The 24,211-nt window shown below is 37.7% G+C and overlaps 1 protein-coding gene across 1 annotated transcript in view; it reads right to left on the minus strand.

The window, feature by feature from the left end:
• Positions 1–22,326, minus strand: part of GALNTL6 (polypeptide N-acetylgalactosaminyltransferase like 6) — a 1,204,077-nt gene extending 1,181,751 nt beyond the window's left edge. The window contains exon 1 of the mRNA XM_047854813.1: positions 22,189–22,326. Within this exon, the coding sequence (XP_047710769.1) occupies positions 22,189–22,326 (138 nt within the window). The remainder of the gene's footprint in view (positions 1–22,188) is intronic.
• Positions 22,327–24,211: the final 1,885 nt, after the last annotated feature.

The following is a 24,211-nucleotide window of genomic DNA, read 5'->3' on the forward strand; positions in this document are numbered from 1 at the left end:
ACCACCGCATGTACATGTGCAGAAACAGACACATACACACCCACACACACAACCAGACCAAACAACCTAGATAAAGAAGACATTTTCTATTTTTTTACAGTACTCTGTATATTTTTTAAAGTAGAGTAGTGTATTCTACTCTTGCAGTGTCATAAATAGAAAATCAGGGAAAATTAAATAGAAAATGAGCTTGTGACCTCATAAATCCTTTCAAATTTTCTCCTAATCTCTAAGTAATGTATTTGTCAATCTTTTTTTTCCAAAATGTAAACAGAGTGAAGATGCTGAGAGGAACATGTAGAATGTTCTTTAAATGATAAAACTACACATGCCTTTAGTTCAGATAATTCCCACCTTTTGCTAACTGTGACACAAATATTGCCGCTTGTGACTAAATATCCTTTCTACAAGATTCTTCAATTGAAATAACATTCCTTCACACTGTGGGAAAAACAAAACAAACAACAACAAGGCATTCCCTATAGACTCTATAGGTACCAGTCCTGAATCTTTATCTATACATGTCATACCTCCTGCATGAACCAATAATACAGGAGACCGCTTTTCATAATTTTCTAGAGACACATCTTTAAAGGGTACATCTATACTTTCCAGGCACTAGTATTTCCTCTCTCCTCCTAATATTTATGAACCATCACATATTGTAAATGTGTGTAAAATGTAAAATCCATTAACAAGTTCTTATTGCACGCTCTGAATGAGGGCAATGTAAGAGAAATTCCTGCAGAGGAAGGATCTGGAAGAGTTTACGAGGGTGGTTATTCTAAATTTACCAAGCCAATCAACCCATCAATCTCAAGTTCCAGTGTGACATTTCTGATGGACAGATATACTGGTGACACCTTTGTAAAGCAGGCTGTTATATATATACACACATATACGTACAAATACATACACACACATACATACTTCATTAGCCTCAGGAAGATAAATAGGTGAATTAGGTCCAGGCTTGAATGTTAACTCAATTTGTGGGGTTTTGGCAAACCACATCTTTGCTTAGCTTCCTCATCTGACTTAAAAGAAAGTTAGCCAAGATTATTTTATTCATCTTGAAATGGCAATCAACCACATTTGGTAGGTGGAAAAACAATACTTGGCTTAAAATATTTATATTCAGAATCACAGAATTCCATGAAATATGAGGTTGGGTTCTGTTGTTGTTGTTTCTTTTATTGTTCTTATTTCTTTTTTCTTTCTTTTTTTCCTACAGTATCTGCTTACAGACTAGTTTCCAAGTGTAGCCAGGAAATATGAAGACTTGGCTGAAAGAAAAGTTTATTTAGTAACTGAAAGGAATCTTTTTTTTTTATTTTTCAAATAAAAACTCATGACAAGAGAATGAAAAGCATCATGCAATGAGATAACATTGCATATTTTGCTTACAATTTTCAAATAATTGAAATAGTTTTGCTAACACAGCGTGTTTCTAGAAGACAATATCAGCATGGGTTAAAGTAACAGCTATTTGATGCAAAAAATCAAAATGTGTATATGCATGTTCTAAAATAATTCATACAATTCAAAATTTTTCTTTTAATAAACTAGACCAAATGTTTAATCAGTGGATCAAAGTCCGCCCTAATATAAATTCATATGCTGACCCTACTTTAACAACATGAAATCTGATGTTATAACTTGGAAAATACCATTCACAAATAGCAGATTAAAGACAAGGATGACCACACTCATCACTTCCATTCAACATAATACTGAAAGTCCTGGCCACACCATCAGACAACAAAAAGAAATAAAATGTATCAAAACTGGTAAAGAAGAAGTAAAGCTTTCACTATTTGCAGATGACAAAATATATATAGATATATAGGAAACCCTAAAAACTCCACAAAAAATTACTAGAACTGATAAATGAATTCAGTAAGAACACAGCATAACACAATGAATACATAGACACCTGTTGCATTTCTATACATTAATGGTGAAGCAGCAGAAAGAGAAATTAAGAAAACAACTGCATTTACAATTGCACAAAAGTAATAAAGTACCTTGGAATAAACTTTACCAAGGTAAAAGATCTGTACTCTGAAAGGTATAAAACATTGTTGAAAAAAAAAATGAAGATGACACAAAGAACTGGAAAGACATTTCATGCTTATGGAGTGGAAGAATATTGTTAAAATGTCCATACTACCCAAAGCAAGCTTCAGATTTAATGTAATTCCTATCAACATACCAAAAGCATTTTTCACAGAGCAAGAACAAACAATCTTACAATTTGTATGAAACCACAAAGACCCCAAATAGACAAAGCAATCTTGAAAAAAAAGAAGCAAAGCTGGAGGCGTCGCAACCCCAGACTTCAAGTTATATTATGAAGCTATAGTGATCAAGTCGTTACACAAAAAACACAAAACAAACATACAGATCAACTGAAAAGAACTGAAATTCCAGAAATGAACCCACGACTATGTGAGCAATTAATCTTTGACAAAGCAGGAAAGAATACCCAATGGAAAACAGTCTCTTCAACAGATGGTGTTGCGAAAAGTGGACAGCAACATGCAAGAAAATGAAACTGGACCTCTTTCTTACACCACACACAAAAATAAACTCAAAATGGATCAAGGACCTACATGTGAGACCTGAAACCATAAAAATTTTAGGACAGAGCACAGGCAGTAATTTTTCTGACATTGACCATAGCAACATTTTTCCAGATAGGTCTCCTGAGACAAGGGAAACAAAAGCAAAAACAAACTAATGGGACTCCATCAAAATAAAAAGCTTCTGTACAGCAAAGACAACAATCACAAAACTAAAAGATAACCTATTCAATCGGAGAACATATTTGCAAATGACAATATTGATAAACACTATCCAAAATATAAAAAGAACTTGTACAACTCAACACACACACACACACACACACACACACACACACACACACACACACCAAATAATCCAATTAAAAATGGGCAGAAGACATGAACATTTTTCCAAGAAGACATACAGATGGCCAACAGACACATGAAAACATGCTCAACATCACTCATCATCAGGGAAAGGCAAATCAAAACTACAAGGAGATATCACCTCACACCTGTCAGAATAGCTAAAATCAAAAACAAGAAACAGCAAGTGTTGGCAAGAATGTGGAGAAAGCAGAAATTTTGTGCACCATCGGTGGGAGTGCAAACTGGTGCAACCACTGTGTGAAACAGTATGGGGGTTCTTAAAAACTTAAAAACAGAAATACTATATGATCCAGTAAATTTACTACTGGGTAGTTGCCCAAAGACAACAAAAACACTAATTCAAAAGGATAGATGAACCCTATGTTTATTGCAGCATTATTTACATTAGTCAAACTACGGAAGAAGCCCAAGAATACATTGATACATTAATAGATAAAGAAGATATGGTGTGTGTGTGTGTGTGTGTGTGTGTATACATGTACGAATGTATATACATACACACACTACAATATTACTCAGCCATCAAAAAATGAAATCTTTCCATTTGCAGCAACATGGATGGATCTAAAGATATAATGCTAAGCAAAATAAGCCAATCAGAGAAAGACAAATACCATATGATTTCACTCATATGTGGAATTTAAGAAACAAATGAACAAAGGAGGAAAATACGAGATAAGTCAAAAACCACTTTTCATATAAACAACAAAGAGATGGTTAGCATAGGGGAGGCAGGTGGGGGGATGGGTGAAATAGGTGATAGGGATTAAGAGTACACTTATCTTGATGAGCTCTGAGTGATGTATTGTATATTTGGAACCAATATAACACTGTATGTTAGCTACACTGGATTTAAAATAAAACAGAATAATAATTCTTATTGTGAAATATAAAAACCTAATATTTTTTTAAACAGTAGTTGATGAGTGGAAAATAAAATTCCTCCTTACCATTGTATATGCACAAATTTTACCTAACATTTAAAATATGACAATGTGCTTAAAGCAAAAAAAAAAAAAAAAAAAAAAGACTGCAAGTGAAAATATGCAGAAACCACTATAAAAAAAAGAAAGTGATAGGGGCACCTGGGTGGCTCAGTCGGTTAAGCATCCGGCTTCAGCTAAGGTCATGATCTCACAGTTTGTGAGTTTGAGCCCCGCGTCGCGTTCTGTGCTGACAACTCGGAGCCTGGAGCCTGTTTCGGATTCTGTGGTCTCCCTCTCTCTCTGACCCTCCCCCGTTCATGTTCTGTCTCTGTCTCAAACATAAAAAATTAAAAAAAAAAAAGAAAAGAAATTGATAAAGTCTCAAAATAGTTAAGATTTTAGCCTGGTATTGAAGTAGTGTATGGCAGAATAGAACTATTTTTCTTCTAAGTCTATTGTGTGCTTAACATTAGGCAGCTCATCAAATTCTAACTAAATGCAATATATATTTAACAAATTAATTAAAATTGGAATAAGATATTTGAAAGCTCCAAGAATTCATTCATGTATAACATTTATTATTAGCAATAAGTACTTTTAATATTTTTTAATAAATGGAACATAAATTCATAAAAAATATCAGTCACCCCTCCATACCAATTCATCATGGATCCGTTGCACCCTGCGACAAATAATTTACGCTCTACTTCACATCCATACAAAAAGGAAAATTGTCTTTCATATCACACCCCAGATTTCGCATACTGTTTCTGTGCACTCAACTACTCTTAATACTGCTCAACACACTACTCATCAGGCTTTATAGAAAAGGCTTTAGGAGAGAATCATCTAAATCAGATATGAACCGCCCCATAGCATTCCATAGTGATTAAAGTGAAAGTTTAGGGCAACCTTAAAAACTGAAAAGTAAACCCCAAGTCTGTAACTTTGAGAATGTGTATTGTAATGAGGATAAAGTGTTCTTAAACATTTTGTTTTGATGGTGGTAGAACTCAGAAATCTTGCCTCATGTTTATGTTTGCCTAGAAGTACTCATATGTCAGCCTCAAATATTCACCACCAGGTAAGGCAGAGACCTACTTAACTTTCATGCTTTAACTTTATGACACTCTCTCCTGGGCCCATGGTAAAAAAGAAAAAAAAATCATTCTTTTTACTTATTTATTTTTATTATTTTTTTAATGTTTATTTATTTTTGAGACAGAGAGAGAGAGAGCATGAACGGGGGAGGGCCAGAGAGAGAGGGAGACACAGAATCTGAAGCAGGCTCCAGGCTCTGAGCTGCCAGCACAGAGCCTGACGCGAGGCTCGAACTCACAGACTGTGAGATCATGACCTGAGCTGAAGTCGGACGCTTAACCGACTGAGCCACCCAGGCGCCCCATAAAAAATCATTCTTATTCACTATTCTCAAGTGATGTTTTTGAGAGTCAAGGCTCAAATTTTTATATTTACTCAAACCTAATAAACCAGGCAACAAAATGACACATGCTAAAATGAGAAATGAAAATATTCAAAACTTTCCCACAAAGTACTCAAATGTCCATCAATCCTGACAATGGCAAAATTCACATACATCTAATATATATGTGAAAATACATATACATGCACTTGTCCATATAATCAATATCACACTGGAAAGAAGGGAAAACACTATTAAATATTAGTCATAGGTAAGTAAATGAAAATCAGCAAAGAAAAGGATAAGAAACTAAATAAATTGATTCATAAGATAAGCATAAATTAAAAGGAATAACCTACCCAACTTAAAGACGGGGTTGCAAAACATAATAAAGAGGATGGAAAGACTCTGGTAAACAAACACAAACTACTATCTTACATTTTAAAAGGCCAGGTATCTATGGCAAATATTTGATTGCCATATTTGGATTAAAATGTTTTTAAAATTTATTACCTAAGAAAATTTTCACCAGAATCTACACATTGCATCAGTAAAATGAAAATGAAACTCTTCCCATCTAAAAATACCACAAAAAATAATATTTGTATATATCTACATGAAAGATACTGATGAATCATTTAGAGTAAATACATCACTACAAGATCTCTGACAACGACAGAATGTGTCTCAAATAAGTAGAAATATGTAATTGCAGATACTAACAGAAACAATGTAAAATCATATAAAGTGTTGCAAACAGGAAAAGTACTTCTTTAGTGTTCAAGTCAAACAAGTTGCTTAAAATTGTATGCACATTATTTTCTCATAATGATCAACACAGCATCCATGGACATGTTTTTGTTAGGTGACAGAGCCTAAAAAATTGTTTTATGAGCCTAAAAATTGTTTAAATATTATGACAGAAGTCAATGTGCAATATCATGTGTTATCTTTGTCCAACTATACAACATTTTAAATGGCATTTTGAATAACAGGTGCCTCTGAACTGATGATATTAAGGGAGAAGACCTGATTTAAACAACTCCCTCTGATATTTCTGCATATATTTTTAAAGCTGAATACAGTTGATAAACCTTCTTATATTGAAAATCACTTTAATACACTATTAAGACAAACACAAAAGCATCTGAAATGAAAGAAGGTCAAAGTTAGGTGACTAGTAGATAGAAATGTCAGAATGAAGAGTTCAAAATCCAAAGCTGACCATAATACTAGTGCAAACAAGAGGAAATATAATTAATGTGCTTGAAGCAATTTAGCATCATGAAGAGCTTTTTGGAACCATCTCATCAAACACAATGCTATTTAATTATCAGAACAGTAAGAGATTTCCCCCAAGACACTGCATTAAATATGTCTCTACCAAATAAACCCTGTCATATCTTTTCTAGCTCTTAGATTTTTCCCTAATCTCTTTCATAAGTTTACCCTTGAATTTCCTCCCTCCCTCTCCCTGCTTCCCCACCCCTGCTAGACAACTGCTAATTAAAATGAACACAGGTAAATCAAGGTAGACATTTTCAAAAGAGGGGGGCTGTAATAATGAGGACCTGTGTTACACAATCACACTAACAGAAGTCTTAAGATCTGAAGCATTCAAATTAAAACAAACTCCTTGAAATATATCAATCTACACTTCCAAAATGACTTTTAAAATGAAGTATGCTGCTTAGTGCTCCCTTGTAGGTTGTATTAATTAACTACAAGCTTTTGTACAAATTAGTAAAATTTTCTTAAAAATTCTTTCCTAAATTATCACAGTAGTTATTTTAATGTAGACATACCTTGTGCTCAAATATTTTATAAGTGTAAGTTATACTGTAGGTGTTACCATAATTGGAGAAAGAGCACACTCAATTATTATATTTTGTTGTTTATCTTACCAGCTCACTCAAAGGTGACCATTCTTTTCATTAAAGTTACTGAAACTATACATGGCTTCTATAGTGTCTCAGATATCTACATGTTTGATGAAATCTAATTGTGATTTTCAGTTTCAGGATCAGTCAAGTCTTGACAAAACAGCATATTTATAGCCAGAAAAAGACTGACAGAACAAACACATGCAAATAGAACCTTAATTCATGATAATAACAGTTTACCTTTTTATATTCACAGTTGTTTGATAATACATATGTGATATTTAAGCATACACAATGGGTTGTGCATTATCTAATATGTATTAATATACTTCAGCTCGTGGTGACTTTGTATTAATATACTTCAGCTCAGGGTGACTGGGTGGCTCAGTTAAGCATCTGACTTCGGCTCAAGTCATGATCTCGCAGGTTGTGAGTTTGAGCCCCATGTGGGGCTTTGTGCTTACAGCTCAGAGCCTGGAGCCTGCGTGGGTTTCTGTGTCTCCCCCTCTTTCTGCCTCTCCCCCACTCACACTGTCTCTCTCTCTCTCTCTCTCTCTCTCTCTCTCTCCCTCTCTCTCTCTCAAAAATAAACATTAAGAAATGTAAAGAAAATAATATTTCAGCTCATGTAAGTTTAATATGTAGAAAACAACTTGTATCTATCACTCCTAATTCTTTCAAGAAATATTTATTGAATGTCTAATATGTGGCCAGGTAATGCTAGGCACTGGAATTAAAATGCAGAGAAAGACAATTTTTTTTTATTTTTTTACATTTACATTTATTTATTTTTTGAGAGACAGCGCACAAGTTGGGGAGGGGCAGACAGAGAAGGAGACACAGAATCCAAAGCAGGTTCCAGGCTCCGAGCTGTCAGCACAGAGCCCAACGCAAGGCTCGAACTCACAAACCATGAGATCATGACCTGAGCTGAAGTAGGACGCTTAACCAACTGAGCCACCCAGGCACCCTCAGACAATTTCTAATTGTATTAGCTTTCTGGGGCTGCCGTAACAAATCACCAAAAATGAGGTGACTTACAACAACAGGAATTTATTCTCTCACAGATCTGGAGGCCAGAAATCCCAAATCAAGGTGTTGGCAGGGCCATGTTATCTCTGGAGACTCATTACTGCTCTGCCTCTTCAAACTGCTCGGCTTACCCTTCATCATTCCAATCTCCGCCTCCATCTTCACATTGCACCTCCTTCTTCTGTCTATACTTTCTCTTCTGTTCATCAAATCCCTCCCCCCCTCCCCCGCCACCACCATCATGTTGTGTGTCTTTTATAAGGATGCTTGTCACTGGATTTAGGGCCTAAAAGGAAAATCCAAAATGTAGCTCAAGATCCTTCAATTAATTACATCTACAAGATTCTTCCTCCAAATAAGGTAACATTCACAAGTTCAAGGAATCAGTACATGGACAAACTTTTTGTGGGGAGGAGGGCACCAGATGACCTATTACTAGGCTCAGAAAATTTAGTGATTAATGGTGAATAAACGACTTAACCAGGTAGTTAACATACAGACTGGTAAATTTCATTATAAGGGCAGAAAAGGAAAGTTTTTCTTAGGAAACACTCAGGTAAGGAGGTACCCAACTCAAGCTTGAGCAATCAGGGGAAGTTTCCCAGAAAGAATCTGAAGAAAAGTAGAAATTACCCAGGTAAGACTGAAGATAAACTACATGCAAATTCCCACAGGGGAGACAACATGATATTCTAAGGAATGAGAGAGAAATTCAGAGTGTCTGGAGCACAGGGAATCCTGGCAGTAAAGTAGTGAGCAGTTGGGTTCATCGAGGAGAGTTTAACACAGTAAAGCCATACTAAAGAATTTCAACTTTAACTCAAAGAAATGGGAAACCAATGAATAGACTGACAAACGGCCATGGTCTGTCCAGTTAGGCACTGGGATAAAAAATCTGGCTGCTCTGAGTGTGGACTGGAGGACACGCTGGAGGCAGGAGTATCAGGTTGGGGGTCTTTCCCAGAAATCCAGTGAAGTGTCCATGCTGGTCCCAACCAGTGCGGTGGCAATGGGCACCAAGAGATGTGGATGAGTTCAAGAGAGATGTTTTAGGAAGAATTGCTAATGCTTAGATCAACTGAATTTGAGAGGAAACATAATGAAGGTACCAACTGTACTGAAAACCCGAATAGATGATGGTGTACTTCATTTAGATAAGAGACACACAGGGAGAGCCAATTCAGGGAGTGGAAGAGAAAAGATGGATTTCATTGCAGACATTTAAGGCTTAAAACATGTTTCTAGATTTCAGATTGGTGTGTGGAGTGTGGATCATATGCATAGAGGGAAAGGCAAATTAGACATAGTAATTTGGGAGCCACCCATTTAAATTCAATAGGTGCAATTACGAGGGGCTGGGTGAATTGTCCCTTCCCACACACCCCTCTGCTGAGAATGCAGACAAGATGTAACTGCAGAGAACCCCAAGAAAATAGCATTTTAAGGAAAAGAAGTAGGAGTCTATAAAGACACTGGTCAATGTGACTGTGCACGGGTGATGGCTGGGAGGGACCATGGGGATAGAAGAATTAAAAGGGGAGTTTGCATGGTGAAGCCTAAAGTACCAGTATAGAATCAGTGTACGTGTTCCTATTCAGCCTTCTTGCTTGTTTCCCAAAGCTGCTTTTTCCAACCTCTTCTCTCTTTTAAGTCTCCTTACTCTGATTGTATCAGGTAAGAGAGTTTAGTTAAACTCTATCAAGTAGTATGACTAATGAGAAGTGTTTCTGGAATTAACTACCAGCGACAAGGCCGGATAGGAGCTACTGCAGATTAGAGGAGCTGGAATCAGCCCAAGGTACACAGAAGCAGAAAGTCAGGAAGGAGACGCATCAAGTTTTGTGGTTAAGAGGAGAGACACAAGGCAGTAGTTAAAGGGGTGTGTGGCAGGGGGGTGACGTCTATGCTTTTCTCTTGCTCCCTGCACTCCTCCAATAGTGAGAGAAATCTGGGAAAGTTTAAATATTGATGTGAAGGATGGATCAGAAAGGAAAAGACTAAAAATCAATGAGAAAAAAAGAACAAAACAAAAACACAACAAGTCAATGTGAAATTCCTAACAAAATGTTGTGGTCTACAGTCTGGGTAAACAGTCCTTATGTATCCTAAAACAAGGGGCATTTTTCCACAGTGACAGGAGGCAAGTAGAGACCTGGGAAATAACTGCAAGTAATTTTCCTGATTTTATGGCATAAAGTCTTGGTTCTCCTAGTATGAAAATACTATGCTGTCAGTGAAGAATGAGGCCAGACTATCTACGGAGCATGAGAACAGAGGTGGTGGCAAGGGAGATTTGACAACAGATGAGAAGGTTGGGAAAAGCAGCTTTAGAAAATGGGAAAAAGTGCTGAGTGGGAAAGCATAGAGAGATTCACTACTAGTAGTTTTGGCTTCATTGTGCAAGTTTTTATTTTTCACTTACGCAAGATCGTCTCCCTTGAGGTGACACACCTAAGCAATGTTTACCTTCTGATGGCACAGTATGAAATAAAGTGTCAGCTCCCAGGATTACAAACAAAACGACAGCAACACAGATCAACAGCAGAAGCCTTGAGCTAAAAACTATTTCTCACATCATACACATTTCAATAATTGAAAATGCAGTTAGGTTCAATAGAGCCTTTTTTTTTAATATACTGCAAAAGACTCAAGCTTTTCGAGTTTGAAATCTTTCGTCTATTCATAGGGCCAATAACTGATCAAATCGATTTCCACTTGAAATTTTTCTTTAAGGAAAATGTTAAAGGAAAAAGGGAGGACAATGGGCTCTGAGCAGAAAAAAAAGGAGGGAAGAGGGGGGCAACATGATAAAGTAGTTTGTATTTCTACCCGTCCTTGAATAGTATCCCTTTGGCCTCTCTGATGCTTATCTTTCCCTCCATATTTCATATATTAGGACTCAAGATCTCTGCCTAAAAATGCTAAGGATCATGCAGAAAATGTAATTTCCTTCAGTTGGTGAAAGAAAAATTGGAAGTTTCTGTAGAAGTCAAGAGGGGGAAACAATCTCATTACATAGTTGTTAATCTGACACCCTTCTGTTAGGCTACCTAAATAAATGATAAAGTTCACTCAGCTAGGGAATGAGAGCATTTTCACCTCCCCTCACCACGGAGTTTTCTACAGCTTTCTATTCCTCTGTCTTTTCTTTTTTTTTTTTTTTTCAACGTTTATTTTTGGGACAGAGAGAGACAGAGCATGAATGGGGGAGGGGCAGAGAGAGAGAGGGAGACACAGAATTGGAAACAGGCTCCAGGCTCTGAGCCATCAGCCCAGAGCCCGACGCGGGGCTCGAACTCACGGACCACGAGATCGTGACCTGGCTGAAGTCGGACGCTTAACCGACTGCGCCACCCAGGCACCCCTCCTCTGTCTTTTCAACCAGTTCTTTTCTCTGATGCACTAGGAGTGAGATAGCATTTCCTTTGTCAAGTTCTCTACTCCGGGCTCAAACAGCATCATTCAGAAGCAACCAGAACAATAATGTTAAAATTCAAGTTATATAAAATAATAAAATAAACTATTCAGCCCTGAAGACATTTTTAGATAATCCTTTATGGAAGTTCAGACTTAATGACATAATTTATAAGATAGTTTTTATCCCTTGAGGGCAAAATACACATTGAGAAATCAACACCATGTGAAGAAAACAGCACAGAAAAAAAAATATGAGGGGAAAGGTCACCATAACAGCATCGGTGTTGATTGCATATGCGGGAAAGAACTAAATTCTCTGTTGAAATTTAGTTTGCTTCTGACATGTATGACTATGTGAGCCCTTGCTTCAAGTTAGAAAAACTTTTAAACTAAATGCTATATTATTTCCATATGGGCTACTATAAGTAAAATAAACAAACAAACAACACACACACACACACACACACACACACAAGAAAAGAAGTTAAAGAAGTTAAAGATACTCTGAACATTTTTTAATGCAGATTTTTATATACCCTCATGATGGGTCTACGAAAGAAATGGTGTGTAAGAACATACTTTTCCTTCTTTTTTATCTCATCTCAATTCCCTAGAATTCTAAAAGATAATAATAGCTAATACTAAAATGGCTTGCTATGTGCAATCCAGTTTCCCAAACATTTTGAGCACATTAACCTATTTAACCCATATATCGATTCAATCAAATAGGCACTACTTTTTATACCCATCTTAGAAATGGCAAATCTAAGATCCAGAAAGGATAAGCAACTTGTCCCAGGTAGCAAATAACAGAGTTGGAATTGAAACCAGGCAGCCTGGCTCTCATATCCAAGCCCTTAGCTGCTGTGTATATTTCCTTACATTGCTGAGTTAATATATACTTTCTTGTGTTGCTATGGTCCAGGATGTGTCCAATGTAGTTACATTACATGGTAAATCCTAGACAGTCCAACACTTCAATATTAATAGAATAATCACTGTAAGATCTTCACAAATTTTGAAAAATCTCTTCACTTTTGCCTATAGGATAATAATATTCCATGTATCATGAATTTGCTGTGACTATTTAAGAACAGCTTAACATGGTGTCTGGAACATGGTAAGAAATTATAAATAAATGTTGCTTTAACTTTCATTATTAATATGTTGTCTTTTATTCTTGCTTGTACTCTAATGTTTGGATCATAATGATTTCATTACTTTTACTATTCATCTACTATCTTGAAATTCTTGGCAATTGAATACCACTATCTCCTTATCCTTGTTATAAATATTCCTCCACTGCTCCATCCCACTATGTATTCTTAACCAATTGTTTTTTTTATTTTGCTTTGCACATCTGTTCATTGCCTGCATTTATTTTGACAGGTGCACGGCTGCCTTATTGACCAGGCAGCTACGCGGTTTCTTGACATTCCCATTCAGTATTATAGTCTTCGATCTTTATTATAGGATTACATATACTATGATAAACATCTAATTAACTATCATCTATCTAGATATTATAGATATGTATCTATATTATACCCTTTCACACTTTGCAGAACATTTCACAAATGGTCAATTACTTTTCCAAATTAGCAGGATACTTGTAATAGGAAAAATCTCAGACTTCTCTGCCAAACTATAACAAGCACAGGCTCTATATTTACCTTTCAGATCCTAACAACCTTTTCAGCTTCTCTCCTTCTGCTCTGTTTTCATCTATCTTCATTGTCCTTGGGGACTGGCCCCTCACCCTCCCACGGCATCAGCCTTCTTCTGGTTTCTCTTGTTTGCTGTCAACCAGGACCCTACATTCAGCTGTTTGTATCAATGCTAGCCCCAACGATACTTATTTTCTGTCCTATAAAATATTTTAGTTGTATGCTTAGTGTTCTCATTTAACCATTTACAATTTTGTTCCTACCTCTATCATTGTGTGTAACTACAATGAAGACAGTATCAGGGACTATCAATCCCAGTCACTTCTTCAAAGTCCCCACTTGCCTTAAATTATGTGACTGTTAACACTGTTCATCATTTTTCTTTTTATGAATCCAGAGTGCACAGACTCAAATTCTGTCTTTGTGCCTTATGTAACTGTGTATTGAGCCATTCAGAAGGACCTATCTCAATGAATTGTTGAAAGATTAAATCAGTAAATGTGCCGGAAACAATCAGGACCACATAAATATCACACAATAACTGACATTTCTCTATGTCTTCTAAACTATATATAACTGAAACATGTATTTCTTAAAAAACAATTTAATCCATCCCTAAATTATGGGTGTGTGCATGCCTTTTTCTTAATAGCAGATTGTAAGCTAATTGAAAACAGACTTATCTCTTAATCACTTACTTGCCACAGGGAGTAGCACAGTATCGTGCACATAGCCAATAAACATCTATTTTATCAATGATAAATTAACAGGGATATGTTTTTATATTTTATTATATTTTTACTGGGTGTGCCCAATATTAAGCTTACTCACTACTGTCAATGAATATCCTAAAAACTGAGAAAAAGGTAGCAATGCTGTTTGTTTAGCTTCCCTTGAGGATTTACTATGCATCAGGCAATTTACATATATTAATCCAATTGGTTTTCTCTGCCATGTTTTTATGAGATAATATCTGTGTTAACATATGAAGTCCTGAGGTTCAATAATGTTAAGTGACTTGCCCAAGATGATATACTTTGGGAAGTGGTGAGCCCAACATTAGAAACTGAAGTATCTGCCTTTCCCTCAGCCTCATCCCAACCCTGTCTAATTTTGGTAAAAAGATGCAGGTCTGTATTCTCCTCCTACAGGAATGAAGCCCTGTCTAGTGGGTTCAGAGACCAACCATATCATTCTCTCCCTTCTCTACATGCCCGTGAAACATACAGAAAATTCTACCATTTGGTGCTCATTTCTTTGTTTTATGATTATAAATTTTACCTCACTGATTTTCTATTCAGAAAATTAAAAACAGGCACATACAATATGCTTTCTCTGTGTCTCCTAATTCCACGGAAGGGAATAATAAATTCTGTACAGTGGCTTCATGATTTTGATAGTTTCTATTCTCCTTTTAATTCTTTTTTCTTCAGAATAATTCAGTCTCTCTCATGACCAAGATATAAACAACAAAAGTAGTTCTCTGATTCTTGTTTGTAATTAATGTAGAGAAAACAAAATGTCTCGACGTGAGGCATGGGCTTTATCTGTTATGGGAAATGAAAGGGGTCACTACAAAGAATTATTACTTACAAAAATCTCTTCTATTAAATGCTTCAATTTTTTAATAACTTTGAATGCAATATACCAAAAAATTTAGTCATTTTTTGCAATAAATGATTATATGAAAAATAAAATTAACAACCTGTCCTTAAGCATTGGAACAAAAAAATTACAAAGAAAAAGCCCTTTTATTTTCTAGACCTTATTCATGTGAACAGTCCCTCCTTTCCAGATTTAACACATCAATGAAAGTCCTGTACCATATTCATTGTGCTGCTGTGCTCTCTTAACATCACCTTGAGAAGAAAAACCATCTGTAAATATTTGTTGAACAAACACTAATTTCCTTGCTAAAGGCAATGATTGCTTATAAATGATCACACTATGTATAACAATAATCTATATTCATTAACCCTTATTGCCTGCTGTTCCAGATACCAAGCATTGGTCCTCACTGTAACACTGCAAGAAAAGTACTGTCATTCCCAGTTGACTTCAGAGAAAACTGATTTGGAGAAGATCAGTGACGCTGAACCCCACCGAGGGCGAAGTGCTGGAACCAGAATCTGAACCCTGACAATTCGGTGCCAGAGCCACCGTCCTTACGTATTGAAGGAGAACAAGCCAGTATGGAAATTCTGATATTTCTCCTAAAATTAAGTTCAGTTGGATTCTTTTGCTGAGGAGATATGCCAAAAATATGGGAAAAGGAAAGCCCAACTTACTCAAACTTGGGTGGCGGCCCTGACGATGCGTTCATTTTTATTATGATAAAACAGTTCAAAATGATTTGTAATAAAATTCCCTGTCTCTGGCTTTCTAGACTTCAAGTACTGAAAATAACATTCCATGAGTAATTGAGCAATAAATTTAAAATTAGCCTTCTCAGCCCTCATCGAGACACCAGCAGTCCTTGCACCAGAGAGCTGAGAGCCACCGCCATCCTCTATGGCACCCATGACAGGGTTGATTCTATTACCAGATACCAAACAGATCACCCTGTTTATAATCCATGCAACTCTAACCAGGCTAAATCCTTGCTATGAGTGTCACACTTGCAAAACAAATGTAAGTACTTCTACACACAGAGGCATTTTCTTTATTTCTCTCCATGCCTTCCTAGCATTATACTGATAATGATTTAAATGATGCTTCCAACTCGGTTGACTAACAGCTTTCTTATGGATTCAAAGCAATGGAAAAAGCATAAAGTTACAAAAGAAAGTGAAAAAAACTGCAGAAAATGAAGCAGTTGGGGGGATTTTTTTCCTTATAAGTGAGGCGATGTATGTGGATATGTGTTGCTAAATGAATAAGTGAAATGAATACTTTGAAAGTATGGCTACTCCAGCCCACATTTCCCCCCATCACACTAGAAGTAGAAGAGTTGGAGAAAACATTCATGTGATTTGCCTTTAGCCCTAAATACACCTTTCTTTTTTCACCCTCCTTCTGGCCACCCAAGCTGGAGTTTGATAGTAACAGACATCAGCATATTAGTGAGGAATAGTGGTGGTAAGCATGTTCTTGAACATTCATGGATGCCCTGTGTCTTCTTTACAACCCTTAAATAAACCCAGTATACATATAAGTATGTGTGTGTCTATATATCCTCAGTGGAACAATAGTTTTTATTTTGTTGTTGTTGTTGTCATCGTCCCTTCAAGAATTACAACTACATTGAGATAATTTAGGAATTGTTAGCTTCATATGGAGAACAAGTATCCAGTTTATGAGTATGTCTTTACCTTTACTGTCATCCTGAGAACCTCCTATTTCGTGGCACATTTGCACCTTTGATTCTGTAAAGGTACTTGTGTAAATACATGTGAACATGAAGTAAAGAGAAGAACAACATGGTCCTGCCAGACAGTTTTAAGAATTAAAAGTATCCAGGGGCGCCAGGATGGCTCAGTCGGTTAAGCGTCCGACTTTAGCTCTGGTCATGATCTCATGGTTTGTGAGTTCCAGCTCCGAGTGAGCCTCTGTGCTGTCAGCCTCGGAGCCTGAAGCCTGCTTCAGATTCTGTCTCCCTCTTACTGTTCCTCCCCCCCTGCCCGCTCGCGCTCTCTCTCTCTCTCTCAAAAATAAATAAAGTTTAAAAAAAATTAAAGAAAAAAAAAGAATCGAAAGTATCCAGTGCTCACCTCTTTATCATCAGTAAGCCAAGCAAATGAGAAATGAGTAACTGCTGAGACAAAGCACAACCTCGTGGGCTTCCAGACCCTACTTACACCTGCCTGAGGTCTTTTCTGAATTTAATCTGTGTCCACTCCTTTAGGTTATTCTTGATGTACCTTAGCTGACTTTGATCTGTATACAAATGTTACAAGCAGAGACACAGTTGCAAATTTCCCTAAAGGTGGTGGTCACTCCTGACGAAACTTTAAAAGAAAAAAAAAACACCTCAATTCTCTTCTATATGCTACTTAAGCACCCAAACCCTTTTCCCTACATTCCACTCTTGACTTGGTTTCTTTTATAGAATTAAAAAAAAAATAAAAAAAATAAATTTACAAGAGGCTAATTGATTCTGCACAACTTATCCAACACAGCAATGAACAAGAGAAAAACCTATCTAATTTTTTACCAGATTGTGAACAGAAGACTGTGTTTCACACAGTCTCCCAGGAGGCAAGGTGATGAACTAATCATGTTGCGATCTACGAGGTCACAGCAAATAATTAAGACACTTGTTACAGTGGTCTGTGTGGTGCGATCCTGTAGCGAGTCAGAATGGATTTTCCATAAATTCAAGAAAAGGTCCTTTAAAATCCTAATTTAAAACACTACATTTTCGCTAATTAAGAGCAGTGTGGCTCAAACTAATGCATCATTTTATATCTAGTGTATTGATAATCCTGAGTGCAGGAAGACGGAAAACCTTAAATTTTCTCGCCTGTCCTTAGTTAGCTCTTCCAATATCTGAGGTGTTTGCTGGAAAAGAAACACAGACACACTCTACAGCTTTAGTGATCAGCATGACAAAGGAAAGCAAGGCAACCTGCATACACTATCAATTATCTGACATCTTCACATCATACAACAGGTTTAAAATGCCACAGGAAAAAAGGCTGTTTATTCTTAGCCAAGAGAAAGAATCCCCTCGAAGTGTGGTGCAAATTAACATTAGAAGAGTTGGTCAAAGATGCTGAGCAATCTTTCAGGAGAGGTTTTGTTTTGTTTTGTTGTTTGTTTTTTAATGAAGGTGAAGTCCCACATCTGTCATGGACAACTTACATGTGGCTCTGACTACAAACAAAATATTACCACACAGTACTTTCCATGCCCAGGATGTGAGCTCAGGACTTCACATTACCTGAAGTGGCAAGCATGATTAGCCCTATTTCACCACCTGGGATTCTGAAGTACAAGAAATGAGAAGGTTCCATAGTTTAAAAGTGACTTGAGCATCTAAGTTTTTGGTTTTGGTTTTATTTTTCAATGTGGTAAAAAAAATCTAGGGCAAACATAAGTTTCTAAAATCATTCTGAATAATTCTGAAAAAAATTCTGCTTTAAAATTCAGGAATTCTGACTCTAGTTGTTTAATTTCAAAAATAATTTACAAAAATATTGCAAGATCTTTTTCATATTCTGAACATTCTTGTATTATTTCTGCAAGTCATATTATCTGTAACTTTGTTGCTAAATTACAGCTACTTTTTTAAACTTTTTAATGTATTTGGGAAAAAAGTGTTTTGGGGGTATTTTTTTTTTTTTACTTATTATTGTATAAGCAATTAGGAAGAAAGGCACAATGCTGGATGAAGTAGTTTTGTTCTAAAACATTGTTTTGTTCTATGTATCACCCTAATGCACAGCTTAATTATGATCTAAATATATAACTTTAATTTAAATGCAGCTGAAACCAGAGAAGAGTCGCAATTCAAATTTTAAGAAAAAAGTGAAATGAAAAATTACTACACATTAATCATATGACAATCATCCTCAACTAAATATCATATGCATTATCAATAGATTATTTTTAATAAATGTATGTATTTCTAAAGAAAATAAAGGAAATAATTCTATCATCCCAATAACAGCAAAAAAGTGACAAATTCAACTGAAAATAACACGACAATCATTATTGATAAATATAAACCAAAACCACAATATATTTTTAAATTTTTCTAAAACCTTAAAAAAGTCAAAAGCATAAAAATTAATTTCAGTAACTTGATTCCAACTTTGCAGAGCCCAAACAATAAAACCCACATTTTAATTATTGCCTTATTGACATTATTTTTTCAATCCCCTTTGGTCATGTGAGAGAAAAGAGAAAAAAAAAACTTTTAGATGAATAATCTGGGAATTTTTATTTCGTATTTTTTCTCTTTTCCACACCATAGATGGAGCCAATGTTCAACTATTATGGGAATTATCCTAAATATTATTCTAAGCGTGAAATGACAATAAATACAATTAACTTGTAATAGTATAAAACTGAGAAAAAATGTGGAAAGTACTAAACTTTAGTTTAGCATGAAAATTATATATAGTTTCTATCAGCATTTTCTGTTTACCCTCACTTTGTCTCAGTTTATCTTATAAATACATTTCATACTGCATAGACAGACAAACCGTTAGTGATGTGCTCTGATAAAATACAAATTAGAAGAATTTAAAAAGTATTAGCCATCCTATGATTTTCAATTCCCATAAATTATTTCCCTGGTCATTGTAATAATTAAACTATTTAAAACAGTAAAGGTTTTCAGTTCCCGTGACCAGCACATCACAGTTAGAACCAGAACTGCTGTTTTACGCATAAGTGCTTTAAAAATAGACCGCTCACGTGGGCACGTGACTTGTTTTGAATAGCTTCAGTACTTACTGCTGTCAATGCCTCAATCAGCACATTATCCCTACCCTCATGATTTTACAACTTAGTGATAAATATAGTAAAAGATGGCTTTTGAAGAACATTTTAGCAATTAACCATGAAATAGTCTTTTTAGAACAAATTGCTAAATTTAAATAACACATTACCCAATAGTCAAATTACATGCTTCAGTTGGAAACCTGGGTGTTTGGCGGACTTAGTAACATTGATTTATAGATACATTAGCAAAATATTATTTCACAATATTAGCCATGTTAATTCATCACTGCAAGTCACTTTTTATTTGGTCGAGTGTGTATATATACATATCACATATACATACATATGACTTAACTCTTACTTATCCAATACTCGTATAATGATGTCAACTATCCTAATTTTCTTTCCAATTATACTTAATAATGGAATAAAACCAAGAAAAGCCTATCTTTTTCTGTTTTACAATGATTTCTTTCAGTAAGTGATAATTTCTACCTTTTAAATTTTGTTTCTATAAGGAAATATTACTTTTTAAAACTCTCAGGTTAAATACTACTAAAGTATGTGACTGACATTCATTTTATGGCATGTTACTGTCTATCTTTATTCTCGGTTTCAAAACTTTCACATGGGATGGTTAAACTGGAATGTCACCAGATACGCATCAGTTATTTAACCACGCGGTATAGGAAACTTTGAGAAACAGCCCCTTCTCTTGCCACCCTATGCCTTTCACACTCATTAATTTATTACCTAATATTAAGTATCATTACCTAATATTAAGTATTACCTAATATCATTAAGTATCACAGAAGAACCAGAAACAAGGAAACCCCTTTGGAAATTATAAGTCAGAGAGTTGATTTGGCATATTTCATTTTTTAATGCCATTGGACACATTTCTCATTAAGAGTCAAAATCAGTAAGAGCCAGTGTGAAAGTTGTAAAGATCTCATTAATAAGATTAATTAGTGTTTTATGTTAGCTATACAGCAAATACTTCAGCTGGTTATTGTTAATTGAGTTAGCAAAATTCAGGGAAAAATCATTTTGCTTTTGTTAGTTTAACTATTTTGAAATAGAAATTTCACATAATAGGTATTAATTACTAACATTAATAGAATCTTGTTTCATATCAAGGATTGGAGAAAAAAGTGATCTAAATATAAAAAAAAAAAAGTTTCACATTCAAAGTGCCCATGTTCTTTTTTCCACTGCAATAACAAAACAATATACTTCAAATCAAAGTTATATCCATATAGAAGGGATGATACAGATCGACCACTAAATGAAAACATGTCAACATTTTTCCTCAAAATTCCAATCCACCAAAAGTCCACAGACAACTAGTTACCTTTAAAGTTTAAAGACTGGTAATGAGTACGTGTCAAAATGAAAAATCAGATTGCTTCCACGTATTTCACAACTAACCACTCACTGTGCAAAAGATTAAACTTTGTTAAGTATAAGAACCAATATTTAATTACCATTTGTATATTGCTATTGTCCACAATGTACTTTAATTTAAACACACTGTATATGTGGAAGGTACATAGTGTACATGGGTGATGACCCTTGAAATTAAGAATATTAATATTCTGAGGTGATCCATTAAGACTACTTTAAAAAGTGTTGCATCAAAACCACAGAGAAGGCTGCATTCTATTGTTAAAAGTTTAATGACAGAAGCTGTTATATTTGATAAACAAGAGATTCAACAATATTACTTATCAACATTTTGTAAAGGTTATTTTGCATTATTACTCACTGAAAAAGATAGTTATTTTGATCAGTGTTAAGTCATGAGTGATGCACATACTAACAGATTGCATTCTGTGTAAAAACAAAGCATACCACCGCGGTGTTTCAGATGTGAAGGAAAGCTTTTAGCAACAAAGTGTTATCACCAGGTTGTAAAACTGAACGGACACTTAATAACTCTGCCTGTATACCCAAACCCACCACCTTAGCAACAGAGGAGAAAAAACAGACTTTAAGTTTCCACAGAGTAAAAAGCTGTTGCTAAGCAAAAACTATAACCAAAAATACAGAAAATTGTAGCTTGTTTTTTGAGACCTACTTCACAAGTTTAATGATTTAATTAGCCCGGTTCACTTTAATATAGATACCCAAACCAGATGAAAAGCAGCAACAAACCCCTGTGACTGAACTTGTACCAAACCCACTTTCACATCCCACAAATTAGCAGTTCCCTTTCATCCACCTCAAAATCAACGCAAAGACCAAGTGAGAAAGACTGTCTTCCTGTCGACCTCTCTTGGCCTTCTTTTCTAGTTTATTTTACATTTCACCCATGTCATTGGTTGCGATCTTAAGACTACTTACTTGAATCCCAAAGTCTCTAGTCTTGTAATATCAGCTCTGCAAAGACTTGGGAGAAAAGCCAAGGGGACCCCACGCTTGCTTCCTTGTGTCCCCGCGAGTTGCACGCCTTACCAATCCTCCTGTGATCTTTCTCCAGATGGCACTTACCTGCTGCTCCCCGGGTTCTGTAGATTTCACCAGGTGCTTATCCTTGTACAGAGACCAGAGACCAATATTGGGCAGGAAAATTAAAGCCACCATGAATAACAAAGTCATCTGCAGAAATCTCTTCTGTTTCCTCTTCATTGCAAATGATAACAGAGAAGAAAAGTTAAAGGAGATGGCTCCCTGACTGGTTCTTGTGTTTAATGCCAAAGTCCTTTCCTCTCCCCTGCGAAGCACCAGAAACTGAGGAGAAGCTAAAAACTTTTGTTGCGTGCTCAGCACCAGTCTGCACGATTCAGAGGGAGTTGGGCATCTGCAGAACAAACGCACAGTTACTTTCCCCCCAGAAAACTATGACGAAGACATTATCTATTGGCTTAGAAGTAAATGACTTGACTGAGGAAATCATTAAGCCTCCCTTAATATAAAGCAATGGAGTAAACAGGATGATTGCACACATAATCCTAAATTATGAAAGTCTATATACGGCATGCTAGATACGTAAGAACACAGGAGTTTTGGTGTTTTCCCCTCCCTTAGTGAGGGAGGGTTGGGGAAGAGCGGGTCAGTAGCGGGAACTGCGTGGGAGGAAGCTGCTCAGCCCCAACAAGCGTCAGGTAGAAAAGTGTCCGCTTTTGACATTGGAACATCACCTTCCTCCTCTTCCCCGAACACCTCCTGCTGTGCTCCCCCTGGGGTAACCCACCTGAACTCAAGTTCAACTCCCTCCGAAGCCAGCGTGCTGGCGGGCTCCACGCGGATCCAGGGACTCCGGAACACAACTCCTGTTCGGATGGAGGTCCACAAACTCCTGGATGCTCACGCGCGGTCTCAACTGTCCTCGGCAGGCGGCGGCTGGCGATTGGGGAGCCCGCTGGAAGGGAGGCTACAGATGTCAGCGGAGTCCAGCCAGGGAGTGGAGGCACCGCGCCGCTTCGCCTCGCGCAGCCCCGGGAACGTGCTCTTCCGCGAAGTGAGCGCTCTGCCCATCAATCTCTTCCCCTTCCCGCGTGACGCTCTCACGCTCCGCTGTTCATGTTACCATTCTTTTCCGGCAACTGAAAGAACCCAGAGAAACATCACGAGCACCTGAAGGGCGGTGTTTTGCGCGTCCCCTCCCGCGAAGGGGACGGAGGCCGGCGAAGCCGAGTCTGCGCCGGGCCGGGCGGTGGGCGAGGGCGCCGGGGAGGGCGAGCCGCAGGCGAAGCAGCGCCGCGCTAGCTCCGGGCTGGCCGCTCCGCGCTCGCTGGCGCCTGCCTTCCGCCGAGACGCTGCCGGTGCCGACCACGTGCGGGAGCCCGAGCCCGGGAGGGGAGGGCGGGCCGCCGGCAGGGGGTGGGCAATTCCGCCCAGCTTCCAGATCCTATATAAACAAACCCTGGCGCGGGCAAGAAGAGGAGGGCGAAGACGCCGCGGGACGCGGACTTGCGGCTCCCAGCCTCCGCGGAGCCGCTCTTGCTCGCCCTGGGCTGCTCGGGCCGACCTCACACCGGCAGAGATACCAGCTCCCCCACTCATCTCACCCCAGAGGTGCCAGGCCAGAGACTCCAGAGGAGAAGTCGCCGGCGCTCGCGGGTTTACCCCGATTCGTCCATGGTGCGGGCGGGAGCGCGGCGAGCCGGGACGCGGCGGCGGCGGCAGGAGGCAGAGGCGAACCCTGGAGGGGCCAGTCCCGCCGAGAGGGGCTTCCTGGGCACGTGTCCCGCCGCTCAGGCCAGGTACGCGGTGCGGAGAGGAGGAAGAGGATCCCGAAGCGACGCGGAGCTGAGGTTCGGGGTTCTCAGGCAGCAGCTTCTGGAGCGACTCCGTGGAGACCCAGGGCGCTATACTTGGGTCTGCAAACACCCGGGGCCCCGTTAAGATTTGGCAGTGCCACCCCGCTCCTGCCCCGCCCTGCTCCTCCGCACTGAGCGCGCTTAATCACTGCAAGGGCTACCTGTCCCTCTGACCTCGCACACTCCTCCCATGATAACCGGAAAATGTGGGGATCGAGGTAAGCCTCTGGCAGAAGGGACTCCTCCCTCTC

The sequence above is a fragment of the Prionailurus viverrinus genome, chromosome B1 (assembly GCF_022837055.1).
Source record: "Prionailurus viverrinus isolate Anna chromosome B1, UM_Priviv_1.0, whole genome shotgun sequence".
Lineage (NCBI taxonomy): Eukaryota > Metazoa > Chordata > Mammalia > Carnivora > Felidae > Prionailurus > Prionailurus viverrinus.